The sequence below is a fragment of the Parasteatoda tepidariorum genome, chromosome X1, assembly GCF_043381705.1.
Source record: "Parasteatoda tepidariorum isolate YZ-2023 chromosome X1, CAS_Ptep_4.0, whole genome shotgun sequence".
In the NCBI taxonomy this organism is placed as follows: domain Eukaryota; kingdom Metazoa; phylum Arthropoda; class Arachnida; order Araneae; family Theridiidae; genus Parasteatoda; species Parasteatoda tepidariorum.
The window spans coordinates 41159171-41179203 of record NC_092214.1 but is presented as its reverse complement, the minus strand read 5'-3'; the positions used below and the strand labels follow the sequence as shown (position 1 = coordinate 41179203).

Sequence of the window (20033 nt, the reverse complement as noted above, 5' to 3'; positions counted from 1 at the left end):
CCTCCCCTACCACTGGGAAGATTTAAATCGATTAACAAAATAATAATGAAGATAAAAAAATTTCTGAAGGGTCCGTTAACAGACCCAAATTTCTTCTGAAAAGACCCCTGCTATCACATACTTTTTTTTATGTTTTAGTTATGTAATATCTTAAGACTTATTGATGTGAAGTTCTTATTTTATTCTGTTAGCATTGGTGGCAAAAAAATAAAATAAATTTATTTAAAAGTTGTGTAGCATCAAGGAAAATTAAGAATAAACCAGAACTAAGGAAAATTTTTCATTGTTTGTTATAAAAACTTCGTGTTCTTTGATTCCTTATATGTTTATCAAATTTGATAGCTTTGATTTTAAAATGGATTTTTGTTTTCAGAACTTCCTCGACTAGGAGTAAAATGGCATGATGGAGAATTTATTGGATTTATATTTATTAGTTTCAATAGTTCCTTGATCGTTGTTCGACAGGCAATTAATGTGGAAGTAATTTTTTTTCTTTTTTTTAGCTTATTATGTAAAATTGCTATTTTTTTAAAGTTTTATTTTACTGCTATTAAGGACAAGAAAATGGTTTAAACATGAGCAACCAATGGGATCTATTTTGGAATATATATCCATTAAAACAAAACCTAAAGAGCAATTCTTTCATCAACATATTCTCAAATTTACAGAAAAAAATTTGTGATGAGTAAACTTTAATATATTGATTATGTTTAGTAGAAATTTCTCCCAATAAAAAACAGTCTGTATATTGCTTAATTTCCCAAATTAGTGGGAAAAAAAAGAGTTACTATCCCTCTAATATCTCTATCAAGCTATCCAGCAATATGTTGAATCAGTTAAACTGATCTAGCAATTTTCTGGCAAAATTGTCACTGAGATTTTGACTGAAATCTTGTTAGAGCTTGCCATGAAAACAAAGTCGGTCTTATACAGATATAAGACTAGAGATGGCTTCACTTTGTCAGCAAGCTTTACCAAAATTTCTAGCAATTTCCTATATGGTTTGGTTGGGATAGTGGAGGTGCCCTACCACAATTATGTTGTATCATTTTTTCTGTATATATTTATTCTTCTCACTTGTCCTATTATCAAAACTTTGTTTATTACAGTAGACAATCTCAAATTAAAAATCATTCATACAGATCAAATTATACTGTTTAACACATTTATAATGCAATTAAAAATTAATTTTACTCATAATTTTAAAGCATAATTTTTTTTTATCTTTCATAAAATGCCTTCAAACCATTTTATTAAATCAATTTTGATTTTTAGTTGTCAACTAGCTATAAAAAGTGATTAAGACATTATTTACCAATTAAATATTCTCCCTAGGCATTATTTAAAGGAGGGCTTACCTTTCTTTCCTTTCTCAGATAAATGCACCCAACCTTGCCCTTTTTGTAAACATTCTCTACTTCAGATTCCTTTTTCATTTTAAGATAAGACGTAGTACCAATAATAAATATTTTTTTAAATAAAACTTAGGTGTTTCAAGATCTTTTTTAAACCAAACACAAGATTGATTTTTTGTTTTTTTGTTAGAAACTATAGAAAATTTTATGAGAAATTCTGAATATGAAGATTTAAGAATTGGACCTCAGGTTTGAATGATAAAATGCTAAAAATGTTTCCTTTTTGGCTTTTTCCATAATATATCAAAAAAAATATCTTTATAGTTTTCCAAAATATTGTATTTTTGAATACAATACTATATTAATGCTGTACTTAGTTCATATTAATTATTGTTATTTGTTTAAAACATTTTTTGTAAGGTTAAATATTTTTTTATTTAATTTTTCTTGCTGAATGTGAATTTCTAAATGTTTCATTTAATTATTTTAAAAATACATTTTATATATCACTTTTAATTTTGATTTAGCATGTATATATATGTGTGTTAAGCTAAGTTAGTGCCCTCCAAAGGTAGAAGTGTCTTAAAGAATTAGGGGAATGTTAGTTTTCTACAACTAAGTTTATACGATTGACATTCTTAATGTCCCCATATAATTTGAAATTCATATAAATTTGTAACTTCTTAGATTAAAAGTGTATATTTAATTATTTTTCGATACATTGTCTTACTTTCTGTAGCTCTAGAGTTTATTTCACCAGCAATTATTTAGCAAAATAGTTTGTTTGTTTTTTTAAAAAAAATGCTGCTAAATATTTCAGCTTTTTTAAATCTTTAATCTACTTATTTTTTTTTATTTCAGTTAAATCATAAGTTTATTGATGCTGAAACAAAATTCGAGTTCATTGATACACATGGGTGGCCTGTTTCTCCATCTCAAGAGAAAGATCTTAATGTCTGGGATATATCAAAAGGAAATACATGTCTCATTAATAGGATAACTGCTAAAAGGAAGGCCTCCCCTCAAGATCTAAAAATAAAAAAGAAAAATTTAAAGTAAATTTAATATTTAATTATCTTACTTTTTAAATCTGAACCGACTTTTGAGTGCAGGCATATATGTATATATACAAAGGTGGTGTTTCTTTGCGAAATTACAGTAATTAATGCTTGATTTTTTTAAGTAAAATATTTTATCATACAATGTATAATAGGGTGGCCGCCAACCTTGAAAACCTGGAATTATCATGGATTTTTTTTATACTGGAAAGAACCTGGAAAAATCAGGGAAATTTGCAGGGCTTCAAGTGCTGCGCATTTTGCGCCAAATCGGTATATTTGCGCATTACTGAGCAGAAACGGCATTTTATTCTAAATTTGTGCCAAATGTGCGCCAAAATGTTCTAACACACGATCTTTCGCGAGGGATGAAGTTTTGATTACGTCATCGGCCGTCACTCCTCGTTTTCCGTGACGTACTCGTACTGAACTCGTCGTAGGAGGGGTGTGTGTGTTACGGTAGACCAATAAAATGTATCCTTCCTCCTCCATCCTTCCTAACTGTTCGACATTTTGGAGACTGAGAACTTAGAATGTTGTTTGACTGAGCAGCGGCATCGGGCCTCGATCGTTCAAGAAAATGGTTGGATCTCGTGGTGGAAAATCTAAAGGTAAGTTATTTTTCTCTTATTTTATAGATAATGTTATAAAATGTGTATTTTCTTTAAACTTCCGGAGATTTTAATTCACCGCTTTATTTTTTACTACAAATCGTTTTTGAAATTATAAGTTACTTTTTCCCCTCGATGAATTTTTATTTTACTGGCTAATTTATTAATCGTTACTCCTTCTTTTTTATAAGCTGTAGGTTTTTTTCGAAAAAAATATATCCTAGAAATAAGCGCTGTTGCTAATTTAAGCGCAGCACGTGTATTGTAAGACCGCGCTCTATATTTTGGCCATTTGCCAATAATAACGCGAACGGAAAATCTTATTTAATAATTAATCGAAATTAATTAAGTTTTGTCCTAAAAATACGAAAAGGGTGGAAGTTACGTACTTAGCTCATAATGTATCACATATGACTTTTTCTTAAGGTAACTCCTTTGAATAAAAAATATCAACAAACAACGTCCCATATTGAATGTTGAAGTTAGAGTTAAATAAAAAAGAAAGATAATTAAAAGGAAAACGGAAAAAACATTGTTCTTAGTTCCTAAAGCAAAACTTTAACACTGAAAATCAGTTTTCTATGTTACTGGTTATTTTTACTGTTCAAGAAAAAAGTGATAATTAATTAATAGTATACGAGACGTTCCATCAGAATGCTGCGTTATAATAAAAATAGCAAATGTGAAGAAAAAAAATCCTCCATTCTTAGAATTAAAAAAGAAATTAAGAAATAATTAAATATAATTAAGAAATTTATGAATTAGCAGAAAATATGAATTTTTAAGCTGCTCATTGTATATTGTTTTCAAATAAATTTTTTTTTTTTTGCTTAAGTGATCTTTTGTCAATAAAAAAAAAACCCTTTTATTATAAAGAAAAAATTCACTCTGGGCCCATATCCAAGAGGTCGTGGGTTCGATCCTCGCCAGCCGAAGACTCCCCGTGTAGTAAATGGTGACTGATGCACGTTAAATCTGTCGAGTCTCAAAGTCCTCCATGTTCCCACAACAAATCAATACCTCTGGGGGTACTGATCCAGGAGTTTCCTTGTCTTCTGGATTGGTTCAAAATTGCAAGGCTACGGAGTTGAACGTAAGTAGTCGTAAACCCATGAAATTGGGTCGGCTGTTCAACGACGGTTATAAAATAAAATATAAAATAATAGAAATTAGAATATTACAAAAGTTGTTGAAAGTACCTGAATAAATCACTTATCTAGTTGTTTTAATCAAATCATTTTTTAAAATTAGCAAATATTTAATATGTCTATATTAGTAGGATCTAATTTTTGTAAACCATTAAATTTTAAATTATTTTTGATAAAAATTAAAAATTTTAGTATTATGCTTTTATAAATGATATGAAGCAATGTTGATGTTATAAAAGCATTTTTTAATTTAGATTGATTTTAGATTTCTTATTGTGTAGCTTTGACTTAAAAGAAACATGATTAAAAACTAACTTTTATTTAATATAAACTTTTGAATACTAAAAATTAAGTACAGAGCAGTTTTAATACAAAACTTTTATTTTTTACTATCTTATTCAAATCTAAAACTTTGGATTTTTTTTGCAAGATCTGTTTTTAAAAATATTTTTTTTCATTGGTGTTCCTTTTAAGTAGTATTTTTAAACTTAGTTTTGTTGATAAATAAAGCTGATCACTAGTGATTTTTTTCCACCTTCATATTTTTTTATTTTAAGTTCTCCACCCCTTTTTTTCTATATCTGATGGGGGTCAGAATTCATAAGTTTGCCTTATTTCAGTAATATTATTGGTGGCTTTTATTTTCAGGTGGCAGGTGCACCCTTTTTAACATAGATGCTTTGAAACAAAGAGACTGCAATGGGGACCTTATCTCCGACTGGTGCACACCTGGCTTTAAACCAGAAGAAGGCATCTGCACTATTCGTGATTTGACTATCAAATGCAATCAGCATGGTGTGTCTGCCGCTGGTAAAATTAAACCTAAAATAGTGCAGAAAAGACTGGACTTTACTCAAAAGAACTGCCAGCAACTGGGTGAAAAAGACAAAGTCACAGCAGCAGAAACTTTTTTTACTTTAGCTGTTGCAAAGTGCAATGTCCCTTTCATGTTTAGTGACACTGCTACAGAAATTTTCCCAAAAATGTTTTCTGACTCGAAAATAGCTAGTGAGTTTTCCGTTTCACGGACTAAATTATCGTACATAGTTTCAGATGGCATAGGCCCCTTTTTGAAGTCAGATCTGATTCATGAGATAAACAAATATGGAGCTTACTATTCTATTCAGATAGATGAGACTCCGATCCAGGAGAAAAGAACCCAGCAATTAGATGTTTTGATACGTTTTTATAGTGAGATGAAACAAAAGGTCCTCACAAAACATTTACAATCATTCCATTTAGGCCACGCCACGAGTGACATTCTTTTGGATTGTGTAAAAAGAGCTATATCAGAGTTGTCCTCCCAAAAGCTCATAAGCTTTTACAGTGATGGACTGAATGTCATGAAGGCATTGAAGAAAAAAATGTCTTTGATAAATGAGAATTTGATAGACATTAGTGAATGCTCCCTGCATAAAGTTCATAATGGTTTTTCAGAAGGATTGAATGCTTTTGGTGGTGATATTGAGTGCCTTGTTATAGATATTTATCACTTTTTCAAAAATTCAGCTTCAAGTAACAGTGATTTTAGAGATGTACAAATAAAACTTAATTTGCCAGAAAATGTGTTTGTCTGGCATGTGTCAAGCCGTTGGCTAACTGTTGAAGCATCTGTTGGGAGATTTATTGAGCAGTATGATGCTTTAAAATTTTTTTTTATCACTTCACCTACAGGACGGCAGTCAGCACGCCATCAAAGAATTCTGTGTGCACTAAGAGATAAGAGCACTTATGCTAAGGCATTGTTTTTACAAAATGTTTGCCCTCTCTTTTCTAAATATTTAGCAATATTTCAGAGTCAGGAACCACTTATCCCCATTTTGTATGATGAGATGGTTGCTATGCTTAAAGCATTGATGGGGAGGTTCTTGGTTTCAGAAGCTTTTGCTGATAAAACTGGAATTCAATTGAAAGAACTAGATGTAAACAGTGGCAAACTGTGGAAGAAACCTGAAGTTGGCTGTGACACTCAAAAAGAACTGAAGAAATTGGATGAAACAGTCAGAAAGGAATGTTACTTAGGTGCTAGGGCTTTTTACATTACTTCAGCAAAGTACCTGTTAAAGGTTTTGCCTCTAGGTAACAAATTTTTAGAGCGTTTAAAATGCATACACCCTGAATTCATTAAAGAGGAATCCTCATTAGGATGCATAAAAGCAATTGCTCGCGAATTGCCAAACATTATTTCGCATTCTTCTGTAACTTCTCTAGCTGATGAGTGGATTGTGTTACAGAGTGAAGCTGTTCCAGTGGTTTGTGAATCATCCTCAGAAGGTTTCAATATACAGCATTACTGGAATTCAGTATTTTCTCTCCAAAGAAATAACAGTTCCAAGTTTCCTTATGTGCAAGTATTGGTCAAAGCATTGTTGGCGTTACCTCATGGAAATGCAGACTGTGAGAGAGGTTTTAGCATCAATAATGCATTAAATCATTTCTAAGTGACTATGATAATGTCACAGATGTGACTTTGTCTAGTGATATGTTGAAATCAGTGAAGAACGCGTACAAGAATTATAATCAGCGTACTGAGACTGGCAAAAAAGAATTTGAGGAACAAAGATCAGAAGTTAAGAATAGGGAAATAGAACTGAAAAATGCTGAAAAAGAACTTAACTCCCGACTTGATATTTCTAAAAAAATGCTTTCAAATGCCCAGAATTTAATCAAGGAGGGACTAAAGAGAAAAAAAATTTCTGATATAGAGAGCGGACAAGTTCTGCTTGATGAGTCCTCAACTAAAATAAATTCAATTCTTGCTGATTTTGAGAAAAATAGACTAGAGCAGGGCTCACTTTCAAAAAAAAGAAAAATTTAGTGATTGTGTGCATTATTGTCAATATAATTATAAAAATATATATATGTAATTATAAATTGTATCTTTTATGTAAAATCATTAAGCTAATGCTAGAAACTTAGTATTTTCATTTAAACATTACATATTATATTGGGGCTAATTTTTAAATGTGTTTTAAAAATAAATATGAAATGATAATCTGTGTTTCAATGATGTATTTAGAAATATAATTTTATAAATCAAATGAAAACTTTTTTAATGTTTATTGTAATAATAAGTATAGAAAAATATTATGTCTTTAAAGTAGAAAATAATTAAGAAACTGAAGATATGCATGTTTCAGAAATCTAGCTAATTGTTGATTAAATTTGTACTTAAACTTTTTTTTATGTTAAGTTGAAACTTTAACATAATGTATTAGGGGTAATTTTTAAATGTGTTTTAAAAATATAGAATGATAATGTGTATTTCAATGATGTATTATTTAGGAATTTAATAAATGAAATGAAAACTTTGTTAATGCTTATTGATAAGTATAGAAGTATATTATGTCTTTAAAGAAGAAAATAATTTAGAAACTGATGATATGCATGTTTCAGAAATCTAGCTAGTTATTATTTAAATTTTTACTTAAAATATTTATTTGTCAAGTTGAAACTTTAACATTGCATTGGGGGTAATTTTTAAATGTGTTTTAAAAATGTAGAATGATAATGTGTATTTCAATGATAGTTGTATGTAACAATGATAGTTGACAATGTAATGTGTATTTCAATGATAATTTTATTTAGAAATGTAATTTTATAAATGAAATGAAAACTTTGTTAATGTTTATTGAAAAGTAATAAGTATAGAAATATATTATGTCTTTAAAGAAGGAAATAATTAAGAAACTGAAGATATGTAAATCTAGCTAGTTATTGATTACATTTGTACTTAAACATATTTTTTATGTCTAGTTGAAACTTACTTTAAATTTATTCACTTCTTTCAACGACGACACATATACTGTAGTTCCTAGTATATGGTGTTTTTGTTTTTTTAATGTACAGGTAAATCTTAAGTCTGCTAATATAGGTAAATCTTTGTCTGAAATTTTAAGTCTGCTAAAAGTAGAAATTTATGAAGCGTTAAAATTTGTGACACTTTCTTGCTGCAGATTGTCTTTTAATCTAAACATATTTTCATTTTAAAAGTAAATGTTAAAATAAAGTATTTTTCCCTTTGATTTAATGGGTTAATTTACCTATATATATATATATATACACACACATACATATTAACTACCATAACTGCAGTTATTTTTTTCTTTCTAAGAAAGGTGCTCTTAATTAGCTAATTTTGCTGCTCCAAAATAGAGTTTTGTTGCTCCAAAGTGAGAATTTCTCTGCTCCAAAGTTGCTCCAATATAGGTTTAGTGCACTTGAAGCACTGAATTTGGATAACAACTTGGAAAAATCTGGAATTTTGAAGAGAAGCGGGAATTTTTCCTAATTTAAATTATTTTACTGTCCGCTATACCCACTGTACTTGAACGGAAATTTATCGTTAAACAGTTGAAGTAATATCAACTTAGCAATACTTTGCTCGCATTAAAATTCTCTCCATTATTACCCTGCTAAACTAGAATGCCTTATGAAACTCTCCTATGGTTGCTAAATCAATGGAGGAACCTTTGACCTCTTTGGAGATTATGGACTAAGCAGTTTAGGAAAGGCAAAGATTGTGGTGGAGGTGGAAGAAAGGGTTAGGATATTTTCTTCTGTTTAGAAATGTAGATTTTTTTTAATCTTCTTCTAATCCGTGGGCTAAATTCATTTTTCATTCAAGTTTGTTCCGAGGCATTGGGGGTATTTTTTTCTTTTTCTTCATAATGTTTTAATATTTTTAATTTATTGAAATTCTCTAAAAAATAATTGGTTACAATTTAATAGTAGATTTTATCTTGCACTCTTTTTTGAAAGCTTTTGTTCTCCATCCAATGAATTTTTTTTCTCGGCAAAGCCAACCACTAATTTTCTTGAATTGCTAATAGCAAAATCGTTACAATTCATTGATGCTAATTTTCTTGATTTCATTTTAACCTTTTGTAACATATTTTATTTTAAAAAAGATTTTTAAATGAACGAACTAGATGTTAACATTTAATTTTGCAGTTTTGATGATAAATATTTGTTTTTTGATTCAAAATTCGAATTAGGTAATTATTACAATGACATCAGTTTCGTAAATGTTGCTTTCATTCCAGAGATGATAATGCTTTTACCTTAAAAAGCCAACAGAGACTTAGAAATCTCTAGGAAAGATGTTAAATGATGTATAAACTTCGAATATAAAAAAAATTATTCATATGTATTTATTAGAAAAGGGAAACAAAATTTTGTTTTTCTGTTCTGAACTGTACAGGTTTCAAGTTGGTCTCCCGGATGAGCGAAATTTTAAACTTAATATTAAGTAAACAATATATCATTTCAAAGGGAAAAAATTGAAGATTTAGAAATAATGACTTTTAACTTATAAATATCAGTTTTTAATAAATTATAAGCTGTTAAATGAAGGGCTACATCATTTGAAATTTTTAACTGTGGTAAGTGAATCTCTAACTAAGAACAATTTTTTTTAAAGAAAATTCACACTAATAAAGAAAATGGAAACAATAATAATTAAAGTACGCTGTAACAAAACAGGTTATCTTGCACAAATGTGTAGAAACATTTCACATTTTGTTTTACTACTAAGATTCTCAAGATACATGAGTTATCATTTTTTGTTTTTGTACGTTTACATCCCTACAATTTTATCTATTTAATTTGAGCTTATTATAATCAGTTTTTATAAAACAAATTGTTTTTCGATAGGTTATGATGTATTAAATATTTGATGATTATAAACTTTTGTTTTATGAGATAGTTTTTCTAAGAAATTTATATTAATTTTTTACGCCGACACCATGGAACTGCTCAGTTGTAAAAACAAAAACACTTAACTAATCTAAACTAAGAAACCATGTAGTTAGATTATAATTCTTTAAACATTCTAATTTCAATTAAGAAAAAAAAATCTTTTTTTTTTCCTACAGAATATGCAACGAAAAATTTGACAATGTGGCATTTACAAATATTGAATATCTCTTAAAATAATAGTGCTAATTCTAAACAAACAGCATTTATTAAATATTGGTTTAAATAAAATTGTATCAATGAATTTTATAAAGAGCACGGTTTGGAAAAAAATCAGCATAAAATGGCTCTATATTGAAATGTAAATAAATATAAAAAAATTTTTATGCATAAGCACCTGCAATTATTTTTTTTGCCTAAGGAAAATATAATAAACAGGTAATTTTTTGTTTTCTGAACATGTGTAACAGTCAATTTTATAAAATTGTGTTTAAATAAACTGTGTGTTTGATGTATTTCAGTATTGACTCATATTAATCTTAGTAGATCTATAAAAATTTCTCAATATTTTAAGAACATAAGTTGTCAAGTTATATTACAAAAATACAGAACTTAAGATTTTTTTAGACAAAGAATGTGTAGAGAAAAAAATTTCAGTTACAACAAAAATTGGTATTGAGTATGTTAAGATTAGACCAAAATACCCCCGTTTTATATTTCCTATTCTACGTTTCCTATGAATTCCACGTTTTATATTGATACTGACTATTATAGACTGTACCTGTTTCCGTTTACTGTACCATTTACAAAAATATCTATTGGGACTGGGCGATTGGGACAATTGCTATTCCGGATAACTGATTTTTCCGGTTTTCTGAATCTCTACAAAAAGCCGTTTTTTTATTGTAAACCCAACTAAAAAAAAATATTTGGAAATAATCTTAAAAAGAAGAAAAAACGATGAAGTAATACACTAATGATTATTTCCAAAATGATGGTAAGGTAAACATCTTTCAAAAAAGAAAGAAAAATCCTAAAATCTTATGAGGAAAAAAAAAATTTTTTTTTTTTTAATGGTGGGAAAAGTAATCGAATTTCGTTCCGGTTTTTTGGTTTTCCGGTTTTCTGATTTCCGGATAACAGGTTCTGCACTGTAATAACAAATAAAGAGAAATTTTTATTTTTGGTTTCATGAAATTGTCAAGATACTTGAAATAAAATTTATATTTTACACTTTAACATATACTAAAAATTTATTTTACTTCATATTTTTGAATCTCATTTTTGTTTTCTAATATTTTATTTGATAAAAATTTTGTTATTACAAAAGAAAGATTAAACTATTTAGTGAACATGTAATTATTTATTAATGAAATGTGAATGCCTATTGTATATATTTGTCTTTTATGACATGTTCATGCATTCACAATTATTATTTAAATTTAATGAACATTTCTGCATATTAATTAAAATCTTAAATTATATTCTTGTAATGCTTAGAAAATTTTTTTTAAAGATTTTTTTGTATATTGTAAGGCATATTAAGAATTTATACATTGAAAAATAAAAGGGAACATAACCATGTGCAACAAAGAGATAAGCTCATTTTATTTCATGAATGTTTACAATGCTTCTAGAAACTCCATACATTAACTTTAGAGAAAATTATGTGTTTTATTTTATAATTTTAAACTGATAACATAATTTATTATGCTTTGCATTTTAAAAAGAATTATTTCAGTAAAAAAAAAAGTTTCAAATTAACTCATTGCAGTACTTAATTTATCATATGCATTATGCGTAATTATGCATTTGGCAGTACTTAATTTATCAGTAAGTTATGATAAAAGTTTAAAATGGGAATTCATATTTAATTTGTGTACGAGATTTAATTTTTAAGATATTTGATTTTCAATTGCATGTTCTGATTTTTAAAAAAAATTAAATCTTTCTTAATGTATAGGCTATCAGATAAAAAGGAATTTCAAGTAACATCTCAGAAGATAAATTCTTCTACTTCCATTCTAATTAGCTATGTTCATGCAGAGGCTATGACCCATGCCAAAGATTTAAAGAATGAGCTTATCAATATGGGTATTGATAGTGTATTTCTTGTAAGTATCTTGGGAATGTTCTTAAATATTTGTAATGTGCATAGTTTCTCATTATTTTTGCCTAAAAAATTTTTCTAGTATTTGCATCTAATCCTGATATATTTGTACTTGTTTTAATTGTTATTACATGGTTATTATCATTTGTTGATCTATTATCATTTCAAAAAGATAATTCACATACTGAAATGAATTTATTTTTGTTACATAGAAAAATTTTAACACCTAGTTTTCTTCTTACAATAAATTTTAAAGTGCATTGGTGCATGATCAACCTTGTAATTATCTTACCTAAAATTCCAGCTTTGATTTTTATGAATGGAAATTTGTTTTTATTAGGACATCATAGTCCACTCTTCAGTGGGCTTTGAAATTTCTTATATCAGCTGGTCGAAATTTATCTGTCTGTTTTAAAAATTCTTCTTGTTTGAGGCATTATTCTCAAATTTTATCACTATTAATGTGTGTTAATGCTAAAATTTCTATGGGTGTAAATAAAAGTAATTTATTATTTTTTTTTATTTGAATTTATTACTGTATGTTTTCATTGTCTCAGGATGGCATGTCTGAGCTTGCTTTTGAACACATTAATACCCCACATGAACTGAGGTAAGAATGTCAAAGAAATTGTTTTGATTGAAAAGATTATTATAAAACTGAGATCAAACTATGATTACTCTGATAAAATGTTTGCTAAACGAACTTTGTATTTTGTAACATATGTGTACCATATATGCTCGCGCATAAGTCTAGCCCCCATTCTGAAAAGATTTTTTTTTCCAATGCCCACTTCTGTTAACATCCGTCAATTCAGGCTATTACAGGGTAATTTTGTTGGCCTCTCTTTCAGGGGCACCATATTAGGTGGGCCAACAGTGCTCCTGCAGTGCGGACAGATAGTACAGAGAAGGAAAGAACAACCATGCCTTGCTCGGGATTCGATCCCAGAACCTTTCTAATGCAAGGACAGTTCCCTGCCCCCTTCACAGGCCAGTCGGCCATTCTTTTATTTAGGGAAATCAAAAATTTTCTTTTTCATAAATTTTTCCAGGCATTAAGAAACTAAGAAGACTTCGAAGTTTAAAAGGAATTATTAATTTGACATACACTTTGATATCAGAATCTATCAAAGTTCGTTTCTGAGTCAGATTCACCAAATTGTTAAAGTCTTTCTGCCATTAGTGCATCATCATAAACTTCAGTGCCTGTGTAGGTATTTTCAGAGTGCTTTCATCTGAATCATTATATATCACATCATCTTCGGTAACATTGAGTGGATAACTTATACAGCATTTTTTAATGACTTAGTTACCATTTTTTTAGTGTTGCTTCCCAAGCATCCTTCACCCATTGCACAATCAAAACAATATTTGGTTTCCTTAGACTTCCTCTTTTTGTTTCTGCAGGCAAGCCAAAACTTATCTAATCTGCCCAATATTTTCTCACGTTGTCCTCAAAAGGCTTATTAAAGCATATATCTCGTGGTTAAAGAATGAATGCCAACCTTCCTAGGATGACCACAAGCAATGTTTTTTTTTAACTTACCGTCTCTTTTTTTACTTCTTGACAGTGGTACGCAACCGACATATGCCACACCCAAAAGGAATTTCTTCTTCAATATGGTTCCTGGCCTGTTGTTCTCACATTTTTCCCTTATTTCACTGCTCTGGTTTTGTTTATCCACCCTTTTTTGCCAATGCTAATGAGTATGCCAGAAGGAAACACAGTGGTAATCTATACCACTTAGCCACAGACACCAACATGCTGATGCACAAAAATTGCTGCTTGTTTTGAATGCCCATCTTATGTTAGCTTCAATACTAGTACAACTTAACTATTTTTTTTATACTGTTAATCTTAGAGGAATAAGCTGTTCCATGGCTCTTTTTGATTTTGGAATTATCTAGAACCCAGCCTGTTTATTTTCCCAATCACTGTTCAATTTTTCATTGATGTGAAGGGGCACAATTATTTGTAGTCTCCTTAAAGGAAATAACTTTAAAGTTTAAACTATGCACTAAAAGAAATTTTTTTCTTTTTTAAGTAATCTGTCATAACTTTAGAAAATAAGAACCCGAAGAGAGAAAAAAGTATGTGCTACTAACTATATGGTTGATAAAACTATATGCGACGAAAAACCGGACAAAGGGCAAAGTGGGATTTTAAAAGGTATAAAGGTTAGGATAGGTTACTTCTCTGGTGCTACAGAACCGATTCAAACTAGAAAGAAGATTCAATCCTCATTACATGGTTTTTCAAGGGTGGAAAATTCTCGGTTGGCTGCTATCTATTGGCGATAGTTGGGAGTATATTTCACTGGGAGAAATAAGTTGCTGCAAATATTTACCAACTTTTGACCAAAGGATGAGTGGACCGTCCCACTTTTTTATCTTGTTTTGTTTTGTTTTTTTAACTAATTTTTCATTTTATGCTTGTAAAAATATCTAATTTATGTAAGATTTTTTTTAAATACAGTTTGTTACTATATCATTAAATTTTTAGTGCTGTTATTGTTTTTAAATTGTAGGATATTGATGACATTTATGCTGGTCAGGATTGGCAAGATGTTGTTAATACAGCCTTAAACAATTGTACAGCATTTGTTGCCCTTGTAACCAATCGTTATGGAGAAACGAAATGGACTAATAGAGAAGTAATTTCTTGTAATTGCTCTTATTAATTTCATTTGGAAATATTATCACTTACTTCATTAGACAATTTTATATTATTAGTCAGCCTTTTTTTTTTTAAATTAACTGGTGTGTTAACTCCTTAATTTTATTGTTGATTTGTTTATTTGAAATCTTGAAGAATTTAGTAATCTATGAGTTTCTTTAATCTTATGTTCACAGAATGTACTGCAAGTACAATTTATAGATTTTATTTTTCTCAAATTATACAATGTGCATGAATTTAAAAATATTCAAAAACATTTACTCTTTAATAAAGTATGAAGTAAAAATTTATGCAAATTAAAAGACATTTTTGAGACTGTGTCTTTTTCTTAATCTGGTAAAGATTAAAAATATTTTTTTCTAACAGCTGGCTCTGAACTATTATGTTTTTTGCCACAGAAGATGCCACAGGAGTTGCTCAATTAGCATTTCCTGTTGGGCACCTATGAACCCTCAAAGTTGAGCAATAATACCCACACCACATTGCACAGATTCCAGCTCATACGGGAAGACCGCAATTACCCAACAGAGAGAGACATCTATGCCCCAAGTGGGATTTGAACCTGCAACCATTAGCTTCCCTTTCAGGCAGCCTAACCCCTCTGTATATAAGATATAGTTATTCTAATATGATGTGCTTTGACAAACTGTGTATAAGCAATCTAGATGATTAAAACATTTTAATCTGCAACAATTTATGAGCTGTTTTGCTAAAACAGTAGTCTTTATGTTAAAATTAATGGTGTAAATTTTCATACTTTACTATTTTTCATTCTAAAACAAAATTATTGAGGTTTAATAATTGTTTTTTAATTCTATTTTTGTTGTCTGATTTCATTGCATATTATAATAAAATAGAAATAATTGCCTTTTAACCTATTATTTTAACTGTCTTGTTTATTTTAGGCTAAGCTGGCTGATGATAAAGACAAACTTATCATTCCTATCAGTTTCCTTGATAAATGGCCTCCTGATCAGTTAGCCATACAATTTCTCTCCTTACAATATATCCCATGGATATCAAAAGAGGATTTTATAAGTGGTATATTATATATGCCTAAAATTTTTTTTTATCTTTTCTATTATAGTTTTAAATCTTTTATTTATCTCTTTTAAGTTAATATTAACTTAAAAATTTCTTACTTTTTTCTTGCTACCCCTGTGAAAAGTTATTTAATTACTTACTAAAATTATTCAATTTTAACTGATATTTATTTTATTAAAGTAGAAATTCCTCATTTCAATGAATTTTCCTGCAATCAATTTATAATAATGAGGTTTATGAGTAGATAATTTCAGTATACTTTTAAAGTTATTATCGCAATGTTAGTTTAAAACAGATATAGTAATTCTTAGAAATTATCAATCAAATTGCTTAAAAATATTAGAAGTTTAATTTTATAAATTTTCATGTTGCATGATTAGCCTATGAAATAAGTTAGACAGCTAACTTTTAGAGGGTTAGATAATTGCTTTATTTTACAATAATCTTAAATATACTTTATTGCTAGCAATTGATTCGTAAATGTGTTTTTTCCAACTGAAATATTCTATTAAAATAAATGAAATATGGAATTTTTGTATGCACTTGTCAAATGTGAGAGCTATTTTCTTTTTCATCTCTTTATCCACATCAAGCAGCCTATCGTAATCCACCAGTAAACTGTTCACATTTTTAAAACATCCAGGTTTAACATATTTTTCAATTACTAAGGGCTTTAATTCTTTTGGTTTTGCTTTTTTAAATATATGAACCCGCTTATACCGTGATCCATATTCACGCAATTTTAATATCATAAGTTCAGGGATGAGATTCTTCCACGGATTTCCGCTTTTTTTCAGATTTTTCCATTTTTCCCGCTAATTTCCGCTGAAATTTTTTTTTGCCCAAGTTAAAATGTTTTATGAGGAATTTAATTTTCCGCGGAGGGAAATTGTTGAAGTCCCTTTTCCTCCCTCTAAAGTTTCTCTAAAAATCATTTCCTTGGGATAAAACTGGTTGACCTTTATACAGGGATGAGATGTTTTTTGTCTCTCGAATTTCAGCCTTTTTATCAAAAACTCCGATTCTCTAAAAGTTTCGTTTTTTTAAATAAATATCCCGTTTTTTTTTAAAATTCAGTCATTGAAGTAAAATAATTATATTTATTTACGATTTTCAAAGATAAACAGAAAATTCAATCTACGCCCTATCTGCTAACCCTTCCGTATTTTTACTTAATTTAGCTATTTTCTCCGATTTCACGCACAGAAAATAAGATTTTCCGTATTTTTTATCCGTCAGCGGGATAGCTCGTATTTTCGTAATTTAGACGTCGCTGCTTCTTGTATTCTGGAGTGAAAGCAAACAAAAAAAGCGAAAAAAATAAAGGTGAAATTGCGGTGAAAATATTTATTTGCTCATTCAATTAATCTTGTAAATTTTTATTTATTGTGTAAACAAAAAATAATTCAAACAAGCTTTTTAGAAATTCCAAGTCCAGACTCTGCAAATATCTCGATTTTTATTCACGCGATTTTAATATCAATCATCGATTTTCGTATTTACCTGATTTAAAAGTTGCACATTGCGATTCTTATTTACGCTATTTAAATATCGTATATTATGATTCTTATTTACGACATTTAAAAATCCAATATCGTGTTTTGTATTTATGCATTTTTAAAATCTCGATTTTATTATCAAATCTCGATTTTCGTATTTACCTGATTTAAAAGTTGAACGTTGCGATTCTTATTCAGGCGATTTAAATATTGTACAGTGCGATTCTTACTTACGAGATTTAAAAAATCAATATCGCGATTTGTATTTACGAGCTTTTAAAGCCCTATGTAGCAATTCGTATTCACGTGAGCTTAAAATCCAATATCGTGATTCGTTTTTGTGGTTGTAATATCGCGCGATTTAAAAATTATGCATCGTGATCAAAAAATTAAAAAATCATGATTTGTATTTTCGCATTTTTTAAATTCGATGTAGAGTTTCATATTTACGTGATTTAAAAGTCTCATATCGGGATTTATATTCACATGGTTTACAAGTTTTAAAATCGCACTTTTTTGTCAAATTTTTGTTTATATATATATATATATATATTTTTTTTTTCTTTCTTTTTTTTTGTTTTTTGGATTTCCTCTTTTTTTCTTTCTGACTACTCTCATCCCTGTAAGTTACACATGGCATTTTTTTATTTACGTGACTGAAAAATCGCACAGTATGATTGGTGTTCAAGCATTTTGAAAATCTAATATCCCAATGTGTGTATTTACTCATTATTAAAATAAATATTGCATTTCATTCTCAGGCATTTGTAGTATCAAACATCTGTTTTAGTATTTATACTTGATTTAAATGTTAGATATTGCAATTCGTATTCACTTGATTTAAATCCAATGTCACGCTTTGTTTTTAAAATTCAATATTGCAATCCATATTCATGTGGTTTTAAAATCCAATATCGTGATTCTAAACTAAGTTATCTTAAGTGAACTAAGTTATCTTAAATTAGTTACCTTAAAGTTGTGATATTCTTCATTGGTTGGTAATTTAATTTTGAATCTTAGTTTAAAAAATTATATTAATCATGTCTGGTATATAAATTGATATCCTCATATCGAGTTTTTGCACATGAAGTTTTAAGTGCTTTTCACTTTGTGAGAAAATCACCTCTGACAGGTATACACTTACGTATTCAGCGCACAAGGTTTATATCTTTGTTTCAAAGCATTAGTTTCACATTTGGCTCAGTTTGTTTTGTTTGTTTTTTTAAATTACACAAAATAAGCAAATTCTCTTAATTCGGACCTGTCTCCAACAATGGGTCTTAGATAGTTATTTGCATCTACAAAAGCTAGAAAAAGAGTATAGAGCCAATAGTTTAGTTCTAGAGAAAAATATATTGCTAAAGAAAAAAGTTTCAAAGCAGTTTTGGCATCAATATTTTTTTCGTGGTTTTGCAGAATCTAATTCTTCTTATTTTACTTTTGGAAAATCTGTGTTCTATATTATAAACTTTTTTGGCTTTCGTACTGAGAAGGGTTTTCATGGTGGTCTAACCTAAATTACATTCCAGTGTAAAAAATAATTTTCTTTCTTTTGATTTCATCCATAGTTTTATAGAATGTGAAGAATTAATGTACTTCTTGTAGTGTAATCATGTAACAAGGAATTTTAAAATGAAAAGTTAGCTGCTAGTACACTTTGATATTTTTGAGTCCATTTATTGTTTTATAACTTAACTAGACTAACTTAAACTATTATTCAATTAACTTTAAAAAGATTGATATTGTGCATATCATTTTATATCCGAAAAAGGTCTAATTTAACATAAAATGACTTACTACCATAATTTTTTTTTCTAAATAAAAAAATACAGTATTTAAATTTGGATCCACCGTTAATTATTTTTTTTTGTTGCATATTTTGAATCATTATTTTTTTCTTGTGTTACTGATTAGAATAATGTTGTTCATAATATTCTAATTGATCTAAAAACTGATGTAATCAAAAACAAAAGCATTTTACTAAATTAAACATGAGTAATCAGTAGTATATTGTAGATTTACTCCATTTACCAGTAGTACTAGTACCTAATTTAAGTTGTACACTTTTAGAAAAAAACTAATGAAATTTTGTTATGCTGATTTAATTTGTTTTAAAAATAGATGAATAACAATTGAAATAATAGTTAAAAATGGTTCCTAGAGTTATCTTGAAATAGTTCCCATGTTCAGAATAATATATTTTTCATTGAAAATTTAATATTAAGTGACAAATCTTTGAAAAATTTTTATAATGCTTTTTTATTCTATACATATACTGTTACATGAAACTTATATGACAATGTTCAAATTTTTTTTAAACAGAAGCAGATTTCTTAGTGGGAAATGATATTGCACAATGGAACCCAAGATCTGTTCATAGAGTTGCAAAAAAAATAAAACAGTTATGTTCTGAATGTGATATTTCTACACCTGACAGTTCCTCATTATATGATGTAAGTTGCATATGAATTTCAAAATGGTTAAGCAAAAGCTTATGTAGATATTTTAAGCAATCTGATAACTTATTTTTTTCTTTTTAAACAATTAATGCTTTTCTTAATCTTCTTTTCACAAGATAATTAAACTTTCATTTAAAATTACAGCCTTTGAACTACTTTAAGAAGATTTTATTCTTAAGGAAAAAAGAAGTCCTTGAAAACTTTAGCATTACCGAAAATATAAGGATTTTTTTCTTTAATTTTATGTAATATAGTAGAAGCTGAAGTTTTTTTCCCAATTTATTATTTGTACTTACAAGACAAATTGTTTAGTACTCATTCAAAGTTCTATTTTGCATATTTTATGCCATTTGCAAGTTGCATTATATAAATTTT

The 20033-nt window shown here is 28.5% G+C and overlaps 2 protein-coding genes across 4 annotated transcripts in view; both read left to right on the top strand.

The window, feature by feature from the left end:
• The window catches only part of LOC107439186 (uncharacterized), a 62065-nt gene that overhangs the window by 13727 nt on the left and 28305 nt on the right, over positions 1-20033 (top strand). For all 3 annotated transcript variants that reach the window (XM_016051692.3, XM_016051691.3, XM_016051693.3), the window contains exons 4-9: positions 374-480; positions 2217-2410; positions 11833-11983; positions 14508-14633; positions 15562-15697; positions 19522-19652. In XM_016051692.3, coding sequence (XP_015907178.1) covers positions 374-480; positions 2217-2410; positions 11833-11983; positions 14508-14633; positions 15562-15697; positions 19522-19652 — 845 coding nt within the window. The remainder of the gene's footprint in view (positions 1-373; positions 481-2216; positions 2411-11832; positions 11984-14507; positions 14634-15561; positions 15698-19521; positions 19653-20033) is intronic.
• Positions 2863-6751, top strand: LOC107439187 (uncharacterized). The gene is made up of 2 exons (XM_016051694.3): positions 2863-3024; positions 4821-6751. Exons 1-2 carry the CDS (start codon positions 2994-2996, stop codon positions 6611-6613), a joined length of 1824 nt encoding a protein of 607 aa, XP_015907180.1. The 5' UTR covers positions 2863-2993; the 3' UTR covers positions 6614-6751.